Raw genomic sequence first — 26,559 nt, forward strand, 5'->3', positions numbered from 1 at the left:
CCTCTGTCCAGGCCCACATTCGTCGTTGCCACCGGACCTGGCATCGGGCCAGAAAGGCCCTCCTTAGAGTTTCTGACCGGTATCAGCTCCAGGCGAATCGTCGCCGAATTCCAGCCCCCGCTTATGCCATCGGAGATAAGGTCTGGTTGGCTACACGGGATCTTCCTCTGCGGACTGAGTCGAAGAAACTGTCACCGAAGTTCATTGGTCCGTTTGTGGTGGAGAGAGTGATTAATCCTGTTGTGGTTCGACTCAAGTTGCCTAGAACGCTCAGAGTCCACCCCACCTTTCATGTCTCCTGCCTCAAGACTGTGCTCCTCAGTCCTCTGCTGCCCCATCCGCCTTCGCCTCCTCCTCCTCGGATGATCGGAGGTTGTCCTGTCTACACGGTGCGCCGCATCATGGATTCCAGACGGCGGGGTCGGGGTTTCCAGTATCTCGTGGACTGGGAGGGGTATGGTCCTGAGGAGAGGAGTTGGATTCCTCGGCGTCAGAACCTTGATGCTGACCTCCTTCGTGACTTCTACCGCCTCCATCCTGGTGCTCCGGGTAGTCCGCCCGGTGGCGTTCGTCGGAGGGGGGGTACTGTCATGAATCCCGCTTCCTGAGTCTGTTTTCTGCCTGAGTTGCCTGTTTTCTGTCTTGGAGTCTGTTTCCTGAGGTTCCTGAACGCACCCTGTCAGGTTGCCGGGCGACGAAGCTAGGCGGGAGATCTCTCGATTACCCGCACCTGCATCTCATCAGCTATCTGCACACCTGGTCCTGATCATCACCTCTCCACTTCATAAGCTCTGACCTGACATCCATTCCCTGCTGGATCGTTAGCAATGAACATCATTCTCCCGGAACATTCACCCCACCCCTGCCTGGTCGTCGGTGGCTTCTGTGGCATCATTGGATCTGCCTATTCACTCTCACCAACTCACCTCCGCTGCCCGCTCCATCTCCTGGATTATTTCTGCTTTCACATTTGAGTCTGTAAATAAATACTCACCTTCGTTCAAATCACCTTGTCCTGGTCTGCTTCTGGGTTCTGCTTTAGAGAATCGTGACAGCTTTTTTAAAGTTTACCCACCTACCAATAGGTGCCTTTCTTTGCGAGGCATTGGAAAACCTCTCTGGTCTTTGTAGTTGAATCTGTGTTTGAAATGCACTGCTCATCTGAGGGACCTTACAGATAATTATAAGTGTGGGGTACAGAGATAAGGTAGTCATTAAAAATCATGTTAAACACTATTATTGCACGCAGAGTGAATCAATTCAACTTATTATGTGACTTGTTAAGCACATTTTTACTCCTGAATTATTTAGGCTTGCCAAAACAAAAGGGTTGAATACTTATTGACTCAAGACATTTCAGCTTTTCATTTTTAATTAACGTGTAGAAATGTCTAAAATCATAATTCCACTTTGACATTATAGGGTATTGTGTGTAGGCCAGTGATACAAAATCTAAATGTAATCCATTTTAAATTCAGGCTGTAACACAACAAAATGTGGAAAAAGTCAAGAATGTGAATACTTTCTGAAGGCACTGGATATTCCCACACCATTCTGTTGTTTGTGATTAGTCCAAGCAGGGGAAGAAAAGCTGTTTTTTAACATACTTAATTACAATTTTTGGGAAGGAAAGCTATTTCACTCATATTGTTTCTAATTATAAGTCGTATTTCATAGAAATATGGAACACTGTAAAAGTTACTTTCATACATTACCACCACTGGACCAGGGATAGACTGTGCTCTGTGTCCACCTGCTGCTCAGAAGAAGCACTGCACAGCTCATTGCGTTTAACTCTGGTTAAAATATAAGACTTGTATCATAGAGTGGAGTTAGTCATAGACAGGAGGGAAGGGGAGCTCACACAGCCATGTAATGGTACTCTGCACATCATGTCTGACCAACTGCATGCTGAGAAAGTTGAAGTAAATAACAGATGTATTGGTGGAATTCAGTAATGCCTAGGCTTCTACAAGTCAAATGTAGTCTGTATCATACAAGTGAAACCCTATTGCTGCAAATAAATTATATATTACTTGAGAATAATTGAGTCCCATTGAAACCCCCCAAACAGTATCTTCTTTGTTTCAGTAATCTTTCGGGAAGATGCAGACACTGGTGGTAGGCGACTGCCTCGGCGTGGGTTTCTTTTCCTATAAATAAAACACCACTCCTCACCAAAGGGAGGCAGTAAAAGCCTGTAGGAAAAAGTATGGAACAACTAGTTTGTGACCTCGCTGAATTGTAAACCCGTCTGCCTCAGGTGGCATCAATATCTCACTCGAAACAACAACAGTTCGTGAAACATGGACGTTTCAGTCGAAGAGCTTCCAAATGAGGCAATTCGAGTTTTGGATAGGGAAGTGATCCATTGATATGTATAAAGACAGGGTTGGGCTGAGTGGGTTAAGACTTTCAATTTCCACAACATGATGCTTCAAGATACAGTGATAACTGATCCTTATTACCAGTGGCTTGTTCTCTGTCCTCTAGCTATCTACTAAAACCCCGGTCACAAGGGGGACACGATCCATCACACCATACACGCTTCATCCCCCATAGTTGTAGCCTACCTACAATGCATCATACAAAAATACTTTCCTTTTCATTTGTTTTGAGAACGTATAAGTCACTCCCAGTTAACATTAAGATATACGTTAGACCTATACATCATTTATAAAGGGTTTATAAGCCGTTTATAAACTGTTAGGCTAATTATTAGTCTAGGTTTACAGTTTATAACTATGCAATAAACAGTCAATACATTCGTTGAAATGTGTATCTAAACACAATCCTCAAAGCTATACATAAAGGTCATGAGATGTAGCCCAATCATAATATGAATCATCTTTCGACAACAAATAATGAAGATGCGCGTCACTGTTGGACAAGTAAAGAGACAAGCTATCAAACAAGTGAATGAACACAGACACGAGGACCAACTCGGTGTCGTTAGGCGAGTGTATGGGCAAGGCGTGGCCAATTAACGAGTTTGAAGGGGGGATCCGCGTGCCGCCGCTGAGTGCTGTTGCGGGCAAGGTGGGTGTAAACAGGCATTGAGAGGATAGCTAGTGTAACCGTGGGAACCGAGGGCTGCTCGGGGTGGACAGGGGAGGACAACCGGCGAAGGACACATAGTAGGGCGCGCCACAACCGGGGTATGTACCTGCTGGGTTTTGCTTGAGTTCCAGTCTCACCTTATATTCACATCGGATGGTGAATGAAACAGGTCCGCGTCCAGAACAGACACACTGACAGACAAAGATGGAAAGTCAAGGCAGCCGCTGTAAGATCGTGGTGGTCGGAGATACGCAATGTGGAAAAACGGCGCTCCTACATGTTTTTGCGAAGGACTGCTATCCCGAGGTAAGTGTCCTGATATATATAGGCTATGAAGTCTTGCGTTATGAACACGACTGTCAACACTTGAAAACAGGCAACTGGATCATTTAAGAGTGGTATGTGTACTGTAGGTCATCGCGGTTTGTGAATGAAGCAAAAATAAATGTCAAGACAGACACCAAACCAAATAGAACAAGAGCTTTTTTATTCTAATCATTTAACCCCAAATGTCTTGATTTAAATTATGAGCCAGAGGTGTGCACGCACCTGCGTTAGGCATTTCTCTAGAGAGAGAGAAAGAGAGAGAGAGACGGAAACTGAAATACAGGGAAATAATGTGCACCTTTAAATATAAAATGGTCATTATTATTAGTGATTAAACAATATAGACTCATTTAATGTATTTCGGAGTGTATTCAATTTCCCCTTTTGATTAATATTGTATCTGGGTGTTATTAGCAACTAGACCTATATTGTTTTAATATAGTCTGTATATTTGTATGATTCACTACATGTACGTAGTTGAACGTCTACCCTATGTTACGTCTATGCTATTAGTGCTTTACTAATCAAGATGCACCTCTTTTTCAGAACTATGTCCCCACCGTTTTTGAAAACTACACGGCCAGTTTTGAAATCGAAAAACAGAGGATTGAGTTGAACATGTGGGACACGTCAGGTAAGACTATTTCTGCTCTCTGCATCTATCTCCTAAAGGCTGATGACAAATCAATCCCTCTGGCTGCTCCGCTCCGCAGTGACGACAGTCCATGTCTGCGACCGTGGGAGGGCTGCTTTAATCATTTGGTTTTTTTTCAGGCAGCCATCTCTCTGCCGAATTGCTTTGACCATGCCGACTTACGACTGACTGGCATACTTTTGCTTGAGGCATCTGCTATTTATGATTGTTTTCTTTGCTGAAAATCTCCAGTGCCAGCCCTTTCTCTCAGCGCTGCACGCTGTTTTGCATTCCTCTCTCTCTGCGGAGCGCTGCGTGTGGCTGGGCTGTTCCCATGCTCTGTCCAGGGGCCAGAAGACTGCTGGGGGGTCGGGGAGGGACAGGGGCTGAAGCAGAATGGCCGACTGACTGACTGGCCCACAGAAATGATCTCAATCCATCCATACTGTTTCATTTGTGTTTGACTGTGGTTACAGTTGCACTAGCTCTCAATCCACTCCTATCAGTGCCAAATGGCTGCAAATAGTGTTTCTCTGGACTTTAACGGACTTATCATGCCTCTTTGTCGATAATGGGTCAGTCAGTGTTTGGTTCCAGCTATGGACCCTCTATCTGAGGGGTTTGGAATACAGATGCCCGCCATGGTGGGAAAAAGCAATTTGGGTTTGCCCCCTTGAGACCACATCTCCAGACTTGAGAGGGGGTGATTGTGGCCCGTCTGTGTGGAATGCCATGCTCTAGTTTCAGCTCTCAGCCCAGGGCCTTCAGGCTGAAGCTGTAAGTGCAGCTTAGAGATCCACTGACTGATCAAAACAGTATCTGAAACATCTCTGACTGGCTGACTGAGTGACTGAGAAGCCTGGGTATGTAATTGAACCCCCAGGGGAATCCCCGTCTATTGCCATAAACATTCCCAAACCTAAAAACATCCTCACATCGGATGATGATGATGGGGGTATTGACGTTTTATAGCTGAGAGTGTTTTATTTTGAGGGGATTTTCTATGTGTGGGAGGGACCTGGTGTTGACCCTGAGAGTAAATCTACTTGAGTCTGTCAGTGAGGGCTGAAGAGGTCTCTGTGGCTGGGAGGAAGGAATCAGTGGGTCAGAAGTATTCTTTATCTCCTCCATAGCTTTGGACCGGGGGGTTCTGTAATGGTAGCAGGGTTGTGCTTCTGTCTGTCCATATCTAACCCTTTGATGATCACTGACGATGGGTGATTAGCCTTTTATCTTCAGTAAAGAGACAATAACCCCCCCCCCCCTTTACTCCATCTACCAACATGATATCACCCACCCACCCAGCCTACCAGCCTCAAGCAAGTTACACTCAAGAGTGTGTGCTCACATGCCTGCCTATTCATTCCTTGGTTCGTACCAAACACAGATGTTCATGTTTTCACTCCAAATGTAAATTAGTTAACGGATGTTCTCCTATGGTAAAAACACTCAAACATTTCAATAAAGAGAGAAAGGTCAGGTTTCTGCCTCTGACTTCCTGCCCTTCTTTTTTCCATACTTTTAATTCCACCCTTCTCGTAACCCCCTCTTCTGCCCTCTCACTCTTCCTCCCCCCTCTCATGTGCCCTGGCAGCAGCAGTGTATTGCCAGGGACCATGTGTCTTTTCCACTCCATTTGTCTGGGTGCATGGCCACTATCTGGACCCACTATGTAATTACTGTGAAGAAGCATTTGCATATGTAGTAGACCCCCTGTTGGCCTTCATAAACTACAGCCAATATGGAGACTATAACTTACTAATGTGTAACACAGGACCAGGGTCTCTAGAAAGCCTCCTGTAATCTATAACCAGTGGTAGAAAAAGTACCCAATTGTCATACTTCCGTAAAAATAAGCATACCTTCATAGAAAATGACTCAAGTAAAAGTGAGTCACTCAGTAAAATACTACTTGAGTAAAAGTCTAGTAGTATTTTGTTTTAAATATACTTAAGTATCAAAAGTAAATGTAATTGCTAAAAGTACATTATTTTCTTTAGGAATGTAGTGGAGTAAAAGTAAAAGTATAAATAGTAAAGCAAAGTACAGATACCCCCAAAAATACTTAAGTAATACTTTCAAGTATTTTTACTTAAGTACTTTACACCACTGTCTATAACCACCCAACAGCAGCTGTGTATAACAGTGTACCAGGATCAGCTCAGTTGGTTTCACTCCATCTGCCATCCACCTAGTTAGTGGCGGGTAATAAGATGGAGAGTGCATTAGTAATAACATATCAGTTGAACAGAAGAGACTCCCCGTGGTCTCTGAATATCACTGATTCAATCATTATTGATTAGTCCTTGAGGTGTGTTCTGTTTCAGGAGCTGGAGTCTAGCCTCCTCATTTACACTTTTACAGCCTCTGTGGTCTGATAGGTGTCAGTGGGTTTGGTAGGACGTGTATTGCCATTAACAAGGTCACGGTGCCTATTGTTTTAGTGTGGCAGTAGACCATTTATTAGTTTAGCCTCGGTGATCTGTTGTTCTCCAGACCAGCAGGGTTTCTAGTATTCACAGGATGGAAGAAAACAGAGGTGAGGTTGATCTAATTAGGGTCATGACTGTGTCTAGGTACTGTGTGTGTGTGTGTGTGTGTGTGTGTGTGTGTGTGTGTGTGTGTGTGTGTGTGTGTGTGTGTGTGTGTGTGTGTGTGTGTGTGTGTGTGAGGACCGGTGTCTTAGTGAATAGGATGTTTAATTTAAATAGGCATCAACAGAAACAGGGCCATTATGGCTGTCCAGAACCAGAGGGAAACTGGCAGCTGCTTTGTATTCCCCCTGCATTACGCCACGGACCATCTGGAGGATTAAGTCAATTAGAAACTGATTGAGTGGAATGCAAATGAGAATGTTTGTCTGTGTTTGTGTGTGTGTGTGTGTGTGTGTGTGTGTGTGTGTGTGTGTGTGTGTGTGTGTGTGTGTGTGTGTGTGTGTGTGTGTGTGTGTGTGGGTGGGAGAGGGCATAGTCTGTGTATGCATGTCTGTTTATCTGTCTTTGGCATCTGTGTATTTGTGTATCTAAATTGCAGTAGCGAGGACTGATATATAAAAAGCCAGCGATGGCTGACAAACCGTTGCTCCTTGAGTTCAAATGTCACCATTCCTAACCCCATTCCAAGTTGTGATTGGCCAAGCTATCTGACACTGGGTCACAATAGGTCTGTGCACCAATCAGTGACCAGTACTGGGTGCTCACGGTCACGGGTTATAATACTCGTCAGCCAAACTGTCATGCCCCCTGTACTGTGTCTCTTCCCAGTATGGTGGTGCTGCACCATGGGAACTACTGTATCTCATCCAAGTCAGGTCTGGAACATTCTCCCACTCACAGCACAGCAAGGACTGTCCCAGGGAATATCTAAGTAACTCATGACAGTCAGTCAGGCTTCTCCCACAGTCCCACACCACAGTCACATCTCTGTTTATGCTCTCTGATTGACTGCGTCTGATTCCTGTCTTAACAGTGAAAGACTTGTCTGTTGCGGGTCAGAGAGTATTCTTAGTCATACTGAAGCTTCACACATATCCTGAAGGATTTCTAATTTCATTAGAGGCGTTAGGCAATGTCAAACACCTCTCCAAAAAATTAGCCACTTACCTACTTGACCCTCCACATGTATTATAATGATTATTTTATAACACTTTTACCCACAACAGGTGTTTCTGTAATTAGTGGGGTGATATATCTTTGATTTGAGCGATAATGACAAATAGCTTCAAACACCTTACATCACTCACACAGCCACTACACACACACACACACACACACACACACACACACACACACACACACACACACACACACACACACACACACACACACACACACACACACACACACACACACACACACACACACACACACACACACACACTCCCATCACATTCACAGTGACTTTTCAACGTTTCTTGTGACTATGTTTTTAGCTTAAAGCCACATTCTCAGTGCAGTGGACCATTAGGGCATCAAGAGCCCTGTATAAACAAGCTTAGTTCACAGGGCCTTCCCTGCCCTAGCCCTTTCCACTTGATTCATCTTTAATAGCAACTGCATGAGCTACAAACCAAAACAGAGATGAAATAAAAACCAACAGCCCCCATCTACTGTGGCTGGCTGTAGCTGGAGGTATTTCAGAAAGCAGAAACATGAAATGAGCAGCTCGCCTGGACTGCTTTGTTGATTTACAGTTCTAGACAGAGATGACTGGGGAAGATGACCTCAATGAGGTGCTGCATCAGTCAGCCTTTAGTTTGCCCATCCTCGTCGCGCTGTGATGCTATCCTCATCCGTTTTCATCTTCTCCCACCTGCACTTGTGTTTTATGATTTGGGAGTACACACTTATTGTACAAGGCTTTGGTTCGTTTTGCGTGATGTTTTAAATCTATCACAACCCTTAAATCGTTGTAAAAATGTCCCCCCCCCCCCGAAGTTAAATCTTTATTGTCAGTATCCTGAAAAGAGACGAGTGTATATCCTGTTCGCTGCTGTTGACTAACTCACACAGCTGCACTAGTCTACACTGAGCACTTCATGCTAGTCTCCTGACCTGCCTGGGGGTAGAACTGCCGAAACTTAAACCTGTTTATATGATGATTAGCACATAGCAGGCACACCCGTCGGTTAGGTACAGCCAGTGAGTGTACTGTGCACCTGTGTGTCTGTGTGTGTGTGTTTGTCTGTGGAAATGAGTGGTATGAGTGGTATGACCCTTGTTGACTCCCAGAGGAATTATTTTTATGAGAAAGGTGTTTAGATCGCGCGTGGAGTCACATTTCAGATGAACTACCCATCCCCCCTCTCGCCCAATTTATCTGTTTGAAAAGGCTCTATGATAATTTCCTCTCCCATTGTTTTGCCATTGAAATGTCAAACGCTGCATTATGTCGGTTTTAGAACGATTGTTTCAGTGAAGCACCATTATGGAGAATAGGTGTCTTCCTAATATAATAGGGAAGGTGTTGCCCAATACCCAGACTATATTTAAGACATGAAAAGGCACATCAGGACTACTTAGCCCTAACATGTCATCAGAGCACTCAAACGGAAGTAGTTAGGAGAACCCATTGTAAAAGATTCATCCTATCCACCTACGCTTAGTTCCGCTGTCTGAAGAACACTGCCCATATTGTTATACATATCTTATTCAACACATTGTAAAATGGTATGTTTCTTTATGTTTCAACATTCATAAAACAACCCCAAACACCAAAGACCGTCACTAATAGTGTTGTACAACGCAAACTACCAAATGAACATGGACGGTGCGTTTGAACAGGAGCTGGACATAGACGCGTGCTACTGCCAGGTCTGCGCGTACAGACAGACAGACAGACAGAAGGACAGAAGGACAGACAGTGTTGGAATGCATTTGGAGCTATTTCTGGATGGGGGGGGGGGGGTGATCTGGCTCTCTGTTGAGCCTCTGGCGGGGGTCAGCTCTGTGGGGGGGTTTCATCCGGCCCCTCCCCGTCCTCCCTTGCGGCTCCCCGTCCCTGGCCTCCCTTGCGGCTCCCCGTCCCTGGCTCCTGTTTTGGAGCACCTCATACCCACTGGGGAAGAGCCTCCACAGTGCTGCGTCTCTCTTTTACATATAGACTAGAAGTAATAGCTGTATATGTGGTAGCGTTGCAAAAACTCAAGAAACCAAAATACAGATTTTTCCGATATCCCGGTTGGAGGATTGATAGATTTCCTGCTTATTCCATACTGATTCCAGGAATAATCCAACTGGGATTTCGGGAACACCTGTGAATTTTGGGAACGTTATTGGACTCTTGCACCCTAACATGTGGTGACTGTGGATGTACAGCATGTGGACATGTACAGTAGATATCGTATTCATAGATACCGTAGCCACGTCACCGCACACTGTTCCACACTGTGTCTGTGACAGTGTAGCCACCCAGAGGTCCAGGTTGCAGGGCTTTATGTCTACCCAGTCAGAGTGGCCCTTGGCTGGGTACACGTCTCTGACTCTCCCCCTGGAGCCTTGGGGTTCTCTTGGTCTGAGTCACTAACACTAACTGCTATGCTACCGTCAGGGTGTTGGAGGAGACCTGGGTGCCCATATGCTTCAGCCAGAGAGACAACAGGACCCTGGACAATTGAAAGAGGGAAAAGAGGAAGAAAACATGAAGGGAAGAAGAGAAAGACAATAGTCTGACATGGCTAGTTTCACGACCAAATGAGGGGTTTTTCAAATGAACCGTGTCCCTTCTCTCATCATATTCTCTCTCTCTCTCTCTCTCTCTCTCTCTCTCTCTCTCTCTCATTAGTTTTCATAGCTCTGTTCTGACCTGGAGTCAGCGACAGTTTGTAGGAGAGGAAAGGAAAGGAGGGTAGGAGCTGTGAGAGGGCCAGTCAGCCTCACTGACAGGAACACACAGCCTATAATTAAACACACAGAATATCCAATTTAAGTCTAACGCACTCGCTCAGACATACGCACGCACTCACTCACTCACAAACACACAGATGCGACTATGCAGGCACGCATGCAAACACACACACACACACACACACACACACACACACACACACACACACACACACACACACGCATACATACTTTTTTGAATAATCTAATAACACAAAGGAAACATGCATACGGGACATCCAAGGTCATGCTCCTCTCTGGGCTTATTATGTGCCATGTCCTTTCGAGTGGTATACTACACAGCCCCATGGTGAGCCCACTGCCCACCTGCCCTGGTTCCTCTCCCTGTTCCTCTGCCCTCTCACTGTCTCCCAGCTCCTAATCTAGTCACATGGCGGCTTTTGGGGGATTCCATCCAGACAGATCTCTAATGACATCCTCACCTCTGATCCCTCTGCTATCTGATGATCTCTGTGATCTCCGTATGACCTTGGTCACAGACAGACAAAGGCCCTATGATAAGTCTCCGTCTGTACCGCCTCTCTTAAATATGACTTAAAAATGACTGTAGGCTCACTGTGAGGTGCTAGACACTGAGGCTTAACATACAATCTGCTAAACATATTCACATCAGGACACACAGTGATGATTGGTGCACATATGTCTCTTACATACTTAGGTCAATACTACTTATTTTGTTATGTTTTTTTGATTGAACCTTTATTTTGACAGGGACTCATGCTGAGACCAAGGTATCATTTACAGATGTGCCTTGCATTGAAAAATCAATACACATCAAGAGCACATCTATATACACTATACACATCAATATACACTATACGCATCAATATCCTGTACACATCAATATACACTATACACATCAATATCCTGTACACTTCAATATACACTATGCACATCAATATACACTACGCACATCAATATACACTATACACATCAATATCCTATACACATCATTATACGCTATACACATCAATATCCTGTACACATCAATATCCTGTACACATCTTTATATTATACACATCAATATAATGTATACATCAATAATACACGTCAATATACTGTACACATCAATAAACACTATACACATCAACATACACTATGCACATCAATATACACTAAACACATCAATATCCTATACACATCATTATACACTATACACATCAATATACACTATACACATCAATATCCTATACACATCATTATACACTATACACATCAATATACACTATACACATCAATATCCTGTACACATCAATATACACTATACACATCAATATCCTATACACATCATTATACACTATACACATCAATATTTTATTTTATTTATTTCACCTTTATTTAACCAGGTAGGCAAGTTGAGAACAAGTTCTCATTTACAATTGCGACCTGGCCAAGATAAAGCAAAGCAGTTCGACAACATACAAATACACAGAGTTACACATGGAGTAAAACAACATACAATCAATGATGCAGTAGAAAAAAAAATAAAAATAAAAATAAAAATAAGATTATATACAATGTGAGCAAATGATGTGAGATAAGGGAGGTAAAGGCAAAAAAATGCCATGGTGGCAAAGTAAATAAAGTATAGCAAGAAAAACACTGGAATGGTAGATTTGTAGTTTGAAGAAAGTTCAGAGATAAAATAGAAATAATATGGTGCAAAGGAGCAAAATAAATAAAATAAATAAATACAGTAGGGGAAGAGGTAGTAGTTTGGGCTAAATTATAGATGGGCTATGTACAGGTGCAGTGATCTGTGAGCTGCTCTGACAACTGGTGCTTAAAGCTAGTGAGGGAGATAAGTGTTTCCAGTTTCAGAGATTTTTGTAGTTCGTTCCAGTCATTGGCAGCAGAGAACTGGAAGGAGAGACGACCAAAGGAGGAGTTGGCTTTAGGGGTGACCAGAGAGATATACCTGCTGGAGCGCGTGCTACAGGTGGGTGCTGCTATGGTGACCAGTGAGCGGAGATAAGGGGGGACTTTACCTAGCAGGGTCTTGTAGATGACCTGGAGCCAGTGTGTTTCGCGACGATTATGAAGCGAAGGCCAGCCAACGAGAGCGTACAGGTCGCAGTGGTGGGTAGTATATGGGGCTTTGGTGACAAAACGGATGGCACTGTGATAGACTGCATCCAGCTTGTTGAGTAGGGTATTGGAAGCTATTTTGTAAATTACATCGCCGAAGTCGAGGATTGGTAGGATGGTCAGTTTTACGAGGGTATGTTTGGCAGCATGAGTGCTTTGTTGCGAAATAGGAAGCCAATTCGAGATTTCACTTTGGATTGGAGATGATTGATGTGAGTCTGGAAGGAGAGTTTACAGTCTAACCAGACACCTAGGTATTTGTAGTTGTCCACAAATTCTAAGTTAGAACCGTCCAGAGAAGTGATGCTGGACAGGCGGGCAGGTGCAGGCAGCGATCGGTTGAAGAGCATGCATTTAGTTTTACTTGTGTTTAGGAGCAGTTGGAGACCACGGAAGGAGAGCTGAATGGCATTGAAGCTCGTCTGGAGGGTTGTTAACACAGTGTCAATATACAATATACACTATACACATCAATATCCTGTACACATCAATATACACTATACACATCAATATACACTATACACATCAATATCCTGTACACATCAATATACACTATACACATCAATATCCTGTACACATCAATATACACTATGCACATCAACATACACTATGCACATCAATATACACTATACACATCAATATCCTGTACACATCAATATACACTATACACATCAATATCCTGTACACATCAATATACACTATGCACATCAATATACACTATGCACATCAATATACACTATACACATCAATATCCTATACACATCATTATACACTATATACATCAATATACACTATACACATCAATATCCTGTACACATCAATATCCTGTACACATCTTTATATTATACACATCAATATAATGTATACATCAATAATACACATCAATATACTTTACACATCAATATACTGTATACATCAATAATACACATAATTATACTGTACACATCAATAATACACATCATTAATACACATCAATATACTGTACACATCAATATCCTGTACACTTCAATATACTGTACACATCAATATACTATACACATCAGTATACTGTATACATCAATAATGCACATCATTATACTGTACACATCAATAATACACATCAATATACTGTACACATCAATATACACATAAATATACTATACACATCAGTATACTGTATACATCAATAATACAGATTATACTGTACACATCAATATACTGTATACATCAATAATACATATCATTATACTGTACACATCAATAATACACATCAATATACTGTATACATCAATAATACCCATCAATATACTGTATACATCAATAATACACATCAATAGTCACCTCAATCAGACTTTAGAATTGTCCTAGAAGCACCAATTCTTTAAATTTTAGAGAGCCTTGAGTCTTTTAGAGAGCCTTCCACAAGTCAGGTGCAAAAAAAAATAAAAGCACATTTACCTAACTCAGTGGAGATCAAAGGGATCTCCAGAGATAGCCCTCCCTGAGGCCGGGCCTGGTATCTCTTACATCTATAAGTTAACAATGAAGTAAGGTACAGCGGAAGTTTATGCAGGAGGGATTCATAAATAAAAAGTGTGCCATGCATCGGTCTACGGGATTTCAAAGAGGCCAGCCTACTTTCTGATACAGAATGCAGTGATGAACCTATCGACCTTATGGAAAATACATACTAATGATCAGTATATCCTGCTAGATATCTTCAGTACCAGTGGTTTGTACACATGCTAGCCTATTTACTTTGTAGTTATTTAGCAGACACTTTTATCCAGCGCGACTTACATGAGCAATTAGGGTTAAGTGCCTTGCTCAAGGTCACATCGACATATTTATTTTCCACCTAGTCTGCTCAGGGATTGGAACCAGTGACCTTTTGGTTACTTGCCCAACGCTCTCAACCGCTAGGCTACCTGCCGACCCTATCAACTGCTGGGGACTATATATAGACAAAAGACGCTTGAGAATAGACATGGCAACCTTAATACAGGCATCCGATGCCCAATTTGATCCAGAAGCCAAATGTCAAACAATCCCAAAATAATCCCCCTGCAATCAATCACAGAAAAAGAGGGGGGCGGGGGGCTGGACCTGGGGTGGTGTTTGCTTGGCTCAGGGCACAATGAGGATGGGAAGCAGCTGGGACTGACTGAGGGGGGAGTGGAGTGGAGGGGGTCGGAGAGGGCAGGATGGAGAGAATGCTCTCAGAGCTAAGAGGGGATCGTGTTTCGTGCCAGTGAATAGTGGGATAAGGGACAGAAGAAGGAGAGGTATACATCTGGATCTGAGCCCAGCCCTCTGAGCCCAGCACTCTGGGCCCACCCCTCTGAGCCCAGCACTCTGGGCCCACCCCTCTGAGCCCAGCACTCTGGGACCACCCCTCTGAGCCCAGCCCTCTGGGACCACCCCTCTGAGCCCAGCACTCTGGGCCCACCCCGGCTGGGCCCACCCCTCTGAGCCCAGCACTCTGGGCCCAGCCCTCTGGGACCACCCCTCTGAGCCCAGCCCTCTGGGACCACCCCTCTGAGCCCAGCACTCTGGGCCCAGCCCTCTGGGACCACCCCTCTGAGCCCAGCACTCTGGGCCCAGCCCTCTGGGACCACCCCTCTGAGCCCAGCCCTCTGGGAAGGATTTCCAGTCCCGTGGGAGACGTTCACTTACTCACGCGTACACTGACTGTTTACAAACTGTTTCTACACACACGCACTCTATCTCTTTCACAGATACTCACACACATTATTTAGACATTTGCCAGCCAAGAATAAACAGCCAAAGACACAGGCCTATACACAGGAAGTGTATTCTAAGCATGCCTCTATAACTCAGTGAACCATAGTAATGTGATCCTCTGTATGATCCTATGACTCCAGTGCCACAGTGGTGTGTTGTTGATCCCAAATGGAGTCAAATAAAGGGCATTCAGTAACAGTATAGGCAAAAACTAGGATTAGTCCGTTGTTTCTATACCTGCATTGCTTGCTGTTTGGGGTTTTAGGCTGTTCAGCACTTTGTGACATCGGCTGATGTAAGAAGGGCTTTATAAATAAATTAGATTGATTGATTGATTTGGAGTTTCTGAGTGTCATCTGATTTTCTCAGACTTTCCATAAACACTTGTTCGTTATCCTCCGCCAGCAGTGAAGGAGTGTTGATCTCCCAGGGTGGCAGGATGCAGCGCACACAGGGAACTCTGGGACACGGAGTTTCCGGGCCTGTCCCTCCGGGCGGCAAGCGTAGCGGCAGCATAACTTGCCGTGGTGACAGCTTTGATCACGGCACTTTGAACAGCACGGTGACTGGCCCTCGCCCTCACCGCCGCTTGGCTACCACCACCTCCACTGGATGAGACCCTCTCTCAGTGTAAGGGGATATGGCTGGGCTTGTCTCTTACCCCCGTGGCCCCCTAACCCGCAACCTCTCCCACTTTCCTTCCACAGCTCCCATCATTTATGGATGACTATATTTAAAAACAAGATCAGATGTTCTCTCTCTCTCTTGCTCTCTCTCTCTTGCTCTCTCACTCTTGCTCTCTCACTCTTGCTCTCTCTCTCTCTCGCTCTCTCTCCCTCTCTATCACTTTCTTTCTCTGCTGTCTTTGGGGGGAGTGGAAGTGTACTCAAAGGAGAGAGGGAAATTGTGCCCATCATCTCCACTCGAGCCCTCCCTAGGGACCCTACAGAGTGGGGCAAAGATAGATAGGGCTATGATAGGGATGCGCTTGGATGGCTGGGGGGTGGGGGGGGAGATAGAAGTGGAGAGGATGTCCGTTTCCTCTCACAAGCTGTCTTTTATGTGACCGTGATAGATGTCTGAACATTCCTATTTCAATTCCTATTTAATATCCAACAGACAGCCTTGGACGGAAATAACCCACTCTTAGTAGTATTCCAACACATGAATTTCCCTCAACCAAGGAAAGAAAGAAATGGAAAAGAGATGACTATAAAAGGAGGTGATGCATGGTGTTTTACAGGGGAAAGGGAATCTAAGGAGGTGGATTTTTGATTGTGTGTGAGAGAGAGAAGAGAGCGGGGCCTCTTCAGAGATGAATCCATTAGGCCATGGTAATCACAGAATTACAGGCCGGCTGTCTGTGAAGCAACTGAACACTGGCCACCTCCATGCCTGCAGTCTGCAGTATACCTCCCTCCTCCATCCCTCCGTGCTTTAGCCGTGTCTCAGCTGTGGACTGTTCTGAGGTGCTGTGAAGGACCAGGGAGGGGGCGGCCTGCCTTACAACCTGTCTCCACAGGCCCTTTGTCTAATCGGATCAACACATAATCTCTTCAGGGAGTGAAACCGGATATTCCCAGGTCTTCTCAATTCCAATTCCATACCCTCTTTCCCTCTCCTCCCTTCCCTGTGGACCCTACTCTGCTTTCACATGCCCAGAGCAGAGCAGAGAAGTTATCTCAAGACGTGACGTGAAGCTGGGTGTTGGAAAGGGGATGTTAGAATCATCGTGGTTGGCATTAAGAGGTCTAAGTGGTGGAGGTGGGGAAACACAAAGCCTTTTGTTCTTCTGGCTGTCTTTAAATGCCCCTTGTCTGTTTGAATGGTGTTATTTGGTGTAGCTTCTCCAAAGAGCTCGTACTGCTTCGTAGTGACTCATCGTTCCCCATCATTCCTCGTGTGAGGGAGGCTATGCTTGAGCAAACCCAAACAAAGCGTGTTTATTTTTATTTATTTATTTCACCTTTATTTAACCAGGTAGGCCAGTTGAGAACAAGTTCTCATTTACAACTGCGACCTGGCCATGTCACGCCCTGACCATAGAGAGCCCTTGGTTCTCTATGGTGTAGTAGGTCAGGGCGTGACTAGGGGGTGATCTAGTATGTCTATTTCTATGTTGGTGCTAATATGGTTCCCAATTAGAGGCAGCTGTTTATCGTTGCCTCTGATTGGGGATCATATTTAGGTAGCTATTTCCCCTCCTGTGTTTTGTGGGATATTGATTGATTGTTAGTGTGTTTGGGCACTACGTCCTCATGGTCTTTGTAAGTTTTGTTATTTTGTTTTGTATGTTTTACTTAAATAAATATGTGGAACTATACTCATGGTCTGCTCATTTCCAAGAACGTGACAGGCCAAGATAAAGCAAAGCATTGCAACAAAAACAACAACACAGAATTACACATAAACAAACGTACAGTCAATAACACAAAAGAAAAGAAAAATAGAAATATCTATGTACAGTGTGTGCAAATGTAGTAGAGTAGGGAGGTAGGCAATAAATAGGCCATAGAGGTGAAAATAATTTCAATTTAGCATTAATACTGGATTGATACTGGGGTGCAAAAGAGAAAGCGGGTAAGTAATAATATGGGGATGAGGTAGTCGGTTGTGCTATTTACAGATTGGCTGTGTACAGGTACAGTGATCGGTAAGCTGCTCTGACAGCTGATGCTTAAAGTTAGAGAGGGAGATATAAGACTCCAGCTTCAGAGATTTTTGCAATTCGTTCCAGTCATTGGCAGCAGAGAACTGGAAGGAAAGGCAGCCAAAGGAAGTGTTGGCTTTGGGGATGACCAGTGCAATATACTTGCTGGAGCACGTGCTACGGGTGGGTGTTGCTAAGGTGACCAATGAGCTGAGATAAGGTGGGGCTTTACCTAGCAAAGACTTATAGATGACCTGGAGCCAGTGGGTTTGGCGACGGATATGTAGTGAGGGCCTGCCAACGAGAGCATACAGGTCGCAGTGGTGGGTAGTATATGAGGCTTTGGTGATAAAAAAACGGATGGCACTGTGATAGACTACATCCAGTTTGCGGAGTAGAGTGTTGGAGGCTATTTTTATTTTGTAAATGACATCAGACAATACAAGCACACTGGGGAGGTGTGCATGTATTGTACATAGACAGAATATGCATCCATGATTGATTGTCTAACGAAGACCTGGACCTAATAAAGCCTTTAGTACTGTAAAGCAAACAGAACTCAAAGAATTGGTTACATCATAAACAAGGAATACACAGTAGTTCATTGGAAAACATTGGTTCCTCAGTTGGACACTAACTGGGAAGGAAAGACAGAGAGAGAGAGATGGGAGAAGTGAGAGAAAAACAGCAATAGAAGGAAGAAGATTGAAGGTTTCCGCCAGGGAGAATCATGTCATATACAGAGAGCCATAGTGAGACAAGGATAGTGGGAGAGAGTGATCGAAAGCAACACAGCTTGACTTAGTCTCTATAGAGACAGAAAAAAATATTAACACACTTATATATATATATATATATAGAGAGAGAGATATTAGAGAGAGAGAGAGAGAGAGAGAGAGAGAGAGAGAGAGAGATCAAACAGCAGGAGATGAAATGAAGAGAGGGGGGAGAGGAGGGATGAGAAGAGAGAGAAAGAAGAGTTTCCATCATCATATTCCCAGAGGCCCAGAGAAGACAGACAGTAATCCAGCTCTCGGCTGGCGGCCACGTCCCCCTCTGTCCCCAACCTGCTCTGTCAGCGGACAGCCCTGCTTTTGAACCTGCGAGTGGGAGAGACACAGGCATTAACTCCACTACAGTGGGGCTTTGAGTCAGATCCTTGCACCAGGGCTTAGCCAGCAACCTTCAAAGGCTCTATTTCCGCCAGAGAGAGAAAGAGGGAGAGAGAGAGGGAGCCAGTATAGCTTTGATCAATATCCTTGGCAAGGGGACCACAGACTGGGGAGGTTAATGGCCATTTAACCCACAGTCCACTGTCCCACCTGCACTTTAGAGCCTTTGACAACCTGACATAGCACACCGTATTTCAGACCACCAGATTCTTTATCGGTGTGTGTGTGTGTGTGTGTGTGTGTGTGTGTGTGTGTGTGTGTGTGTGTGTGTGTGTGTGTGTGTGTGTGTGTGTGTGTGTGTGTGTGTGTGTGTGTGTGTGTGTGTGTGTGTGTGTGTGTGTGTGTGTCAAACTGGGAAAAGTGCAACACCCACAGTGCTCAAACCTTAGAACTAATGGAGGGGAAACAGACCAACCCAGCAGAATGCTTTGTAGGACATGATGAAAGGATGTTGTTTCTAGATGCACTATATAACGTCCTGGGTTGGCGTCTAGTAGCCTGCAGTACAAGCCCTCTCTAAAGGTGTCCGGTCTGGCAAGACACAATGCTTTTCTCTCTCTGTAAGCAATGTTTTTCGAGCATGAGGTTTTCTTGAGTGGAAGGCTATCGGCCAACCCCCCCCTCCCATTACTAAAGACTCTGGGCATCTGCAGTGAAAGAGCCCCGATCCCCCTCTCTTTCCTCTCCTCTTCCCCCCCTCCCCATCTCCTCTTGGTTACCTCTTTGCCATCAATGCATCAGCTCCTTGTGGATACACTCCGTCCTCGCTCTCTTTCCCCGTCTCCGTCGTTCCCCTGCTCTCTCGCTCCCTCCGTCTCTTACCTCCTTTCGGGGGCAGCACAAAGAAGCCATTTGCGTCGCTGCAGGTTGCTATGCTACACAGTCAGCACAACTTGAAATGTTTTGCTGCACTTTGAAGGTGGTTTTAAATGGGAAAACAGCTGCGGGTGTTAGAGAGAAAGAGAGAAAGAGAGTGGTATGTGTGAGCACATTTGTATATTTTAGTGTTTGTGTGTATGGGCTATGGCTAGATTGATTATACTTTTTCGATGGACCCAGCACAGTTTTCACCAGTCACTGTATTTGAGAAAATGGCAGTGTGTGTGTCTGCATCTGTGTCTGCGTGTGTGTGTGTGTGTGTGTGTGTGTGTGTGTGTGTGTGTGTGTGTGTGTGTGTGTGTGTGTGGTCTAATCAGCCGGTGTTTGTTGCTGTGGACTCCCTGCCCTCTGCTCATTAGACGACTTCTGGGCAAAGGCTGCTCTTTCACCGTCTCTTTGCTGGAAGCCATTACAATGGCTTCTTTCTCAGCTGCTTCTGCACCCAGCAAAAACCCTTTAACCATGATTCATGTCTCCACTAGTAACCAGACATGTCCCAGTTCAAAGGGGCGTAATCGTCCTGGTAATGGTGCAATATAGCTCTTCAACACGCAAGTTAAATTATATACAATTATGTTTTGATACTTTTACCCAAAACAGGCATTATACTTGATGAAGTAGTTTTCTCTCGAAAACTGGTAAGAAAATTGGACAGTGTCGCCCCTATTCACAGCAACAACAATCAAGGGTTATATCAGGATTTATTTTTCCAGCACAGACTGACTTGTTATCAAAGTTCCTAAAACATGAACAATATAATGACTGTATCTCGTCACAATATGGTCTGATCAGGAAGTCATGGCACACATCTCTTTGTGGCAGCAGTCCCTTGCTCACAGTTATATCCAGGGACTTAACAGTCAAGGCTTAAATGAAGTCATAGCAGAGGCCGTTAGGCCTGGATAGTGTGTGTTAGCACTCCAGTGAATCTGTGCCTGTATCGTACTACTATACTGTAAGTCCCTTGGGATGTTAATGGCCTTTGAGAAGGCTGGCCTCTTGGCTTCTCTGTATCCTCCATTCAGACAGAGGCCTTTCTCTTCTGCCATGCCTCTTTTTCTCTCTAATTAGTACAGTGGACATAAAGACAGCCATCCTTACTTCCTGTCGGTGGTGGATAGTGCTAAATCAGGATAATGCTAACGCTAGTCATTTTGTTTGGGGTGTTTTATGCCCGTCCTTGGTATCAACGGGCAGGTTTGCTTTGGCAGTGCCAGTCCTGAGTGGGCTCGGCCAGGTTCTGCCTGTACCCCTCCCCCCTCTTGCCCCATCCGTCTTGTCCCTCCTCCCGTCCCTGACTGGAATTCACTTGACCTTTTGTTCTATCTCACAGCCAACGGCGTGAGCCCCATCTTCATGCCTCTTGTAATGGTCCTATACCTCTTTCTCTGTTCTGTCCCGTCCAACACTTTCATAACCCATCTGCACAGCACCCCCCCCCCCCCTTCTCTGCACCATCGCACCCCCCATCCCCACCGTATCTCTCGCACCTATCAAACTGTTTAAGGGGGTCCTCGCTAATGGCAATAGGCGCTGAGGAATTTTGTGAGTGTCAAAAACAGCATCTCTCCTCCTCCTGCTGCTGCTGATGATGATGATGGTTATGGTGATTGGCTTTTATTTGTGTCTGCTCGGGTTGTTTTACACACAGTACTCTTCCTCCTTCCTCGTTTTCTCCCTCCCACCCCTTCTCTCTCTCTCAGAGGACTTTTCTGACTTTGTTAAAGTGCTGAGGTGGCTTCTCTGTTCCTCTGAGGTTCTGTGACTAGGTCTGCCGTGCCCGTTGCCTGTCAATCATGCTGATCTGTAGGATTGACTGGTTGATCCCCCCTCTCTCATCCCTCTGCTCTTTGCCCTAGCTTCAGCCCAGTGTGATAGTCATTAAGTATTTTTGTTGCCCTCCCCTCCTCTCCCCTCACACACTCCCTCCCTCTCTCTTCTCTCCTCACACACTCCCCCCTCTCTCCTCTCCCCTCACACACTCCTTCCCTCTCTCCTCTCCCCTCACACACTCCCTCCCTCTCTCCTCTCCCCTAACACACCCTCCCTCGCTCCTCTCCCCTCACACACTCCCTCCCCCTCTCCTCTCCCCTAACACACTCCCTCCCTCTCTCCTCTCCCCTCACACTCTCCTTCCCTCTCTCCTCTCCCCTCACACACTCCCTCCCTCTCTCCTCTCCCCTCACACACACACTCCCTCCCTCTCTCCTCTCCCCTAACACAGTCCCTCCCTCTCTCCTCTGCCCTCACTCCCTCCCTCTTTCCTCACTGCAGGCCTGTTGTGATGTGATACATACTAAAGATCACCTTTGGCATTACAATACCTTGTGACCAATCAGGGCCCTGCATTGTTTGATACACTGCTGAGTGGTGGACCTGCTGTCCATGTGATAGTTTCCTAATGACTGACTTCCTGCTACTGGGAGGACTGCTTCTTTTCTGAGATACAATCCCTGGCTTTGTCTGGGACCCCACTGTTTGTATTTGAGATGTCACTCTGTTCTGTGTTACTCTGTTGCTCCGTTGAACAGCAGGACGGGAGAAACAGGAAGAGTGAGCTCTGGCTGCAGAAGCTAAATGAAAGAACGTCTAACAAACTTTTCAATGGCTATATTAAAAATAAGACATTTGTAAAGCTTCCTTCCTGTGCACTCGTAATCTCAAGCGTACAAAGGCCAACCCTCGCACATGCACATTCTCTCTCACTGAAGGGTAACAGCCTTTGACCCTTTAGGACAGGGGCCTGTTGCATTGTCCAGTGAGGGGATGGCTCAGGTCAGGGCAGGGTGCCTAGCTGAATGGGTAGGGCTATGCACCGCGTGCAGCCATTGTACAGGCCTCATTCCACCACAAACAAAGAGAACATAGCACTGCTAAAACAGCCGCAACTACCATTGTGTCCAGCCCAATTCACTGGCACAGAAAGCCTGTGCTGCTTCAATAGCCTGCCATGGCATTATGTTGAGGCCATGTACAGTAACAATGTCTACATCACTCTACTCTACATGCCAGACATCAGCTACAGGCTGTTTGTATAGGCTTCTACTGCTCTAACTTGGTGGCATTTCAGTTGACATTTCAGGTTAAAATCTAGTCTACGTCTTTATTCTCCCCTGTTTTATATTCTCTCTCTCTCTCGCTCTCTCGCTCTCTCTCTCTCTCCCTCTCTCTCTCTCTCTCTCTCTCTCTCTCTCTCTCTCTCTCTCTCTCTCTCTCTCTCTCACTCTCTCTCGCCAGTCTGTCTCCTAACAAAAGCAATAGCAGAGTCAGATTCCTTGTGTCCATTCCAACAAGTTTCTGTTCCCATGCTCTAGAGGGATGTAGGCTTGTGTTGCCTATATCTCAGGGGAGGCAGGAAGGAACCCACAGCCACATCCCTAGCAAGGATCCCTCAGAGCCCAGGGAGTTTTACAAGCCTCCTAATGAGAGCAGTAGCGGAATGGAGAGAGGAGAGAGGGGGGATGGAGAGAGGAGAGAGGGGGAATGGAGAGAGGAGAGAGGGGGAATAGTGAGAGGAGAGAGGGGGAATGGAGAGAGGAGAGAGGGGGAATGGAGAGAGGATAGAGGGGGATGGAGAGAGAGGAGAGAGGGGGAATGGAGAGAGAGGAGAGAGGGGGAATGGGGAGAGGAGAGAGGGAATGGGGAGAGGAGAGAGGGGGATTGGAGAGAGAGGAGAGAGGGGGAATGGAGAGAGAGGAGAGAGAGGGAATAGAGAGAGAGGAGAGAGGGGGAATGGGGAGAGGAGAGAGGGGGAATTGAGAGAGAGGATAGAGGGGGCATGGAGAGAGGATAGAGGGGGAATGGGGAGAGGAGAGAGGGGGAATGGAGAGAGAGGATAGAGGGGGAATGGAGAGAGAGGATAGAGGGGGAATGGAGAGAGGAGAGAGGGGGAATGGAGAGAGAGGAGAGAGGGGGAATGGAGAGAGAGGAGAGAGGGGGAATGGAGAGAGGAGAGAGGGGGAATGGAGAGAGGAGAGAGGGGGAATGGAGAGAGGAGAGAAAGGGAATGGAGAGAGAGGAGAGAGGGGGGAATGGGGGAGAGGAGAGAGGGGGAATTGAGAGAGAGGATAGAGGGGGAATGGAGAGAGGATAGAGGGGGGAATGGGGAGAGGAGAGAGGGGGAATGGAGAGAGAGGATAGAGGGGGAATGGAGAGAGGATAGAGGGGGAATGGGGAGAGGAGAGAGGGGGAATGGAGAGAGAGGAGAGAGGGGGAATGGAGAGAGAGGAGAGAGGGGGAATGGAGAGAGGAGAGAGGGGGAATGGAGAGAGGAGAGAGGGGGAATGGAGAGAGGAGAGAAAGGGAATGGGAGAGAGGAGAGAGGGAGAAAAGAGTGGTTGCTGTTCTGCTGTGGTGCCACTCTGCCTCCAAAACGGATGAAGGTACAGAAAAGAGAGAGAGAGTGAAGAGTCAGATGTGTATATGGACAAGATTGAGTTCCAAGGGGAGAAATAGAGTGTCTGTTTGTGTGTGTGTTTGTGTGTGTGTGTGTGTGTGTGTGTGTGTGTGTGTGTGTGTGTGTGTGTGTGTGTGTGTGTGTGTGTGTGTGTGTGTGTGTGTGTGTGAGAGAGAGAGAGAAATCTCAGGAGCGGCAGAGAAAGTGAGAGCGAGAAAGCGCTTTGCTCTTTGTACCGGCGACCATTGTCATTTGGGATAGGGATGTAGTATGTGGAAAGGGACCTAGCTCCTCTGCCAACTACAGTTCATGTGTGTGTGTGTGCTTATCCCAATGCCCCTCCCTACCCCCTACCGCCTCTTAAACTGGGGGAGGGGGAGGGTCACAGATTAAGGACACTCTCCCATCTGCCCACAGCTGTTTATATCAACAGGTGTTTGCGCCAGCAGAGAGTGTGTGTGCTGTGAAGCTGTGATACTCCCTGATGGAATGGTTAAGTGTACAGTATGTTAATGCCCATTTGTTAAACAGCTTCGTCTTCCAGGGTGTACAGAGGCTGCCAAGCGTTCACATTCTATTAGAATCATCTGGGTTGAATGAGGTAAAGGGACCTTACATAAAGTGTCTAGTGTACTGACTGGGACTAACTGTATGCGCGTCTGTGTGTCCGCAGGTTCCTCGTACTATGACAACGTGCGGCCGTTGGCCTATCCTGACTCAGACGCTGTGCTCATCTGCTTTGACATCAGTCGCCCAGAGACTCTGGACAGTGTTCTGAAGAAGGTCAGTATCTTCCTCCTCCTCTTCCTCCTTTCCCTCACCCTCCTCCTCCAACCCCCCCTTCCTCTTCCTCCTCCTCTTCCTCCTTTCCGTCACTCTCCTCCTCCAACCCCCCCTTCCTCTTCCTCCTCTTCCTCCTCTTCCTCCTCCTCACAACCAGGGTATGTAAACAACATGCCCTGCCATTAGAGAACGTTCTTTATTAACATTCTCATCCAAACTATTCTGCCTTCCCTTCTCATATAGAGTTCCCATGCTATCTATAGCCAGCACACATTCTTACCTGTCAACAATAGAATAATGTCACGATGGGGGTAAGAGCTACCTCCCTTTATCCCCATGAAACAAGCAGGGCTACTTGACCCCTTGACCCCTATTGGAATGAGAGGTCAGACTGGAGAATGAGAGGAGGCCTTAGAGCCCGGTTGGGGTGGGATTTGAAGTGGAGCTCCAGCAATGGCAGATTAGCTATGCAACAACCAATCAAAGAGCAGCTGTTTAAGGCGACGGAGTATTTATGTGAATCTGAGCATTTATGGGACTTTCATATTAAATGAGAAGCCAGGACAGATGCTGAGAGTTAACGTTTTTACGGTGGATTTGCGGTGTGAGATGTTGATACTTGGGGAGGGATCCAGCCAGAGTGTGGTAAGGTGTGGAGGTGGGGTGGTGACGTGGTCATGGGAATGTTTTATAGCTGTTCTCATGAGAGAGTTTGCGTGCGTCAGTAAATTTGTAACATTACACATATAAAGCAGTCGTGTGTGTGTGTGTGTGTGTGTGTGTGTGTGTGTGTGTGTGTGTGTGTGTGTGTGTGTGTGTGTGTGTGTGTGTGTGTGTGTGTGTGTGTGTGTGTGTGTAAAAGACCTTCAAAGGTCTCCTCCTGTGAGCTCAGGACCTTGTAAAAGACATTCCCACGGCGGCTCTGTTGACGTGTTTAGTGGTCTGAGGGGAGCTGGTAAAACACGCCCCCAGCCACAGGCTCTGTAGAGCTAACCCACACGGCACCTTGGATCTACCCACCCGTCTCAGTCTCAGAGTTCCGTGCCCCCGTCTGTCGACATGGCTTTTGGTTTTCCCATGAATCCCCTGGTAGGGGGTGGCCATGACCCCCTGACCCCTAGCTGTCGCCCCGGTAATCTTTAAAACCTGGGGGCGAATGGAAACTTGTTGCCCAATCACCGTCCCAAATTAGACTCTTGACCTCTGTGACCTTGCCTGTCACCAAGGTCATCAGATGACAGGAGCGGGAGGGGATTGAGAATGGGGGTGCAACGTGATTGGATGGTATAGAAGAGATGGGGTGGAGCATGGGGGGGGGTCAAAGGTTGTTTAACACTTGACGGATGGCCGCACACCCCTGCATTCTGCATGTGGCTCCTGGTTGAATTCAGACATGGTGGATGTTTTGGGGGTGGGGGGTGGGGGGGGGGGGGTTATTTGGT

At 46.1% G+C, this 26,559-nt stretch overlaps 1 protein-coding gene across 1 annotated transcript in view; it reads left to right on the forward strand.

Annotated features, from left to right (window-relative positions):
• The first annotated feature begins 2,912 nt into the window (after positions 1-2,912).
• LOC106600994 (rho-related GTP-binding protein RhoN-like) overlaps positions 2,913-26,559 on the forward strand; it is a 33,365-nt gene continuing 9,718 nt past the window's right edge. The window contains exons 1-3 of the mRNA XM_014192826.2: positions 2,913-3,366; positions 3,934-4,021; positions 25,008-25,117. Of these exons, the coding sequence (XP_014048301.1) occupies positions 3,265-3,366; positions 3,934-4,021; positions 25,008-25,117 (300 nt within the window). The 5' untranslated portion in view covers positions 2,913-3,264. The remainder of the gene's footprint in view (positions 3,367-3,933; positions 4,022-25,007; positions 25,118-26,559) is intronic.

Source organism: Salmo salar, chromosome ssa03 (genome assembly GCF_905237065.1).
Source record: "Salmo salar chromosome ssa03, Ssal_v3.1, whole genome shotgun sequence".
Classification (NCBI taxonomy): domain Eukaryota; kingdom Metazoa; phylum Chordata; class Actinopteri; order Salmoniformes; family Salmonidae; genus Salmo; species Salmo salar.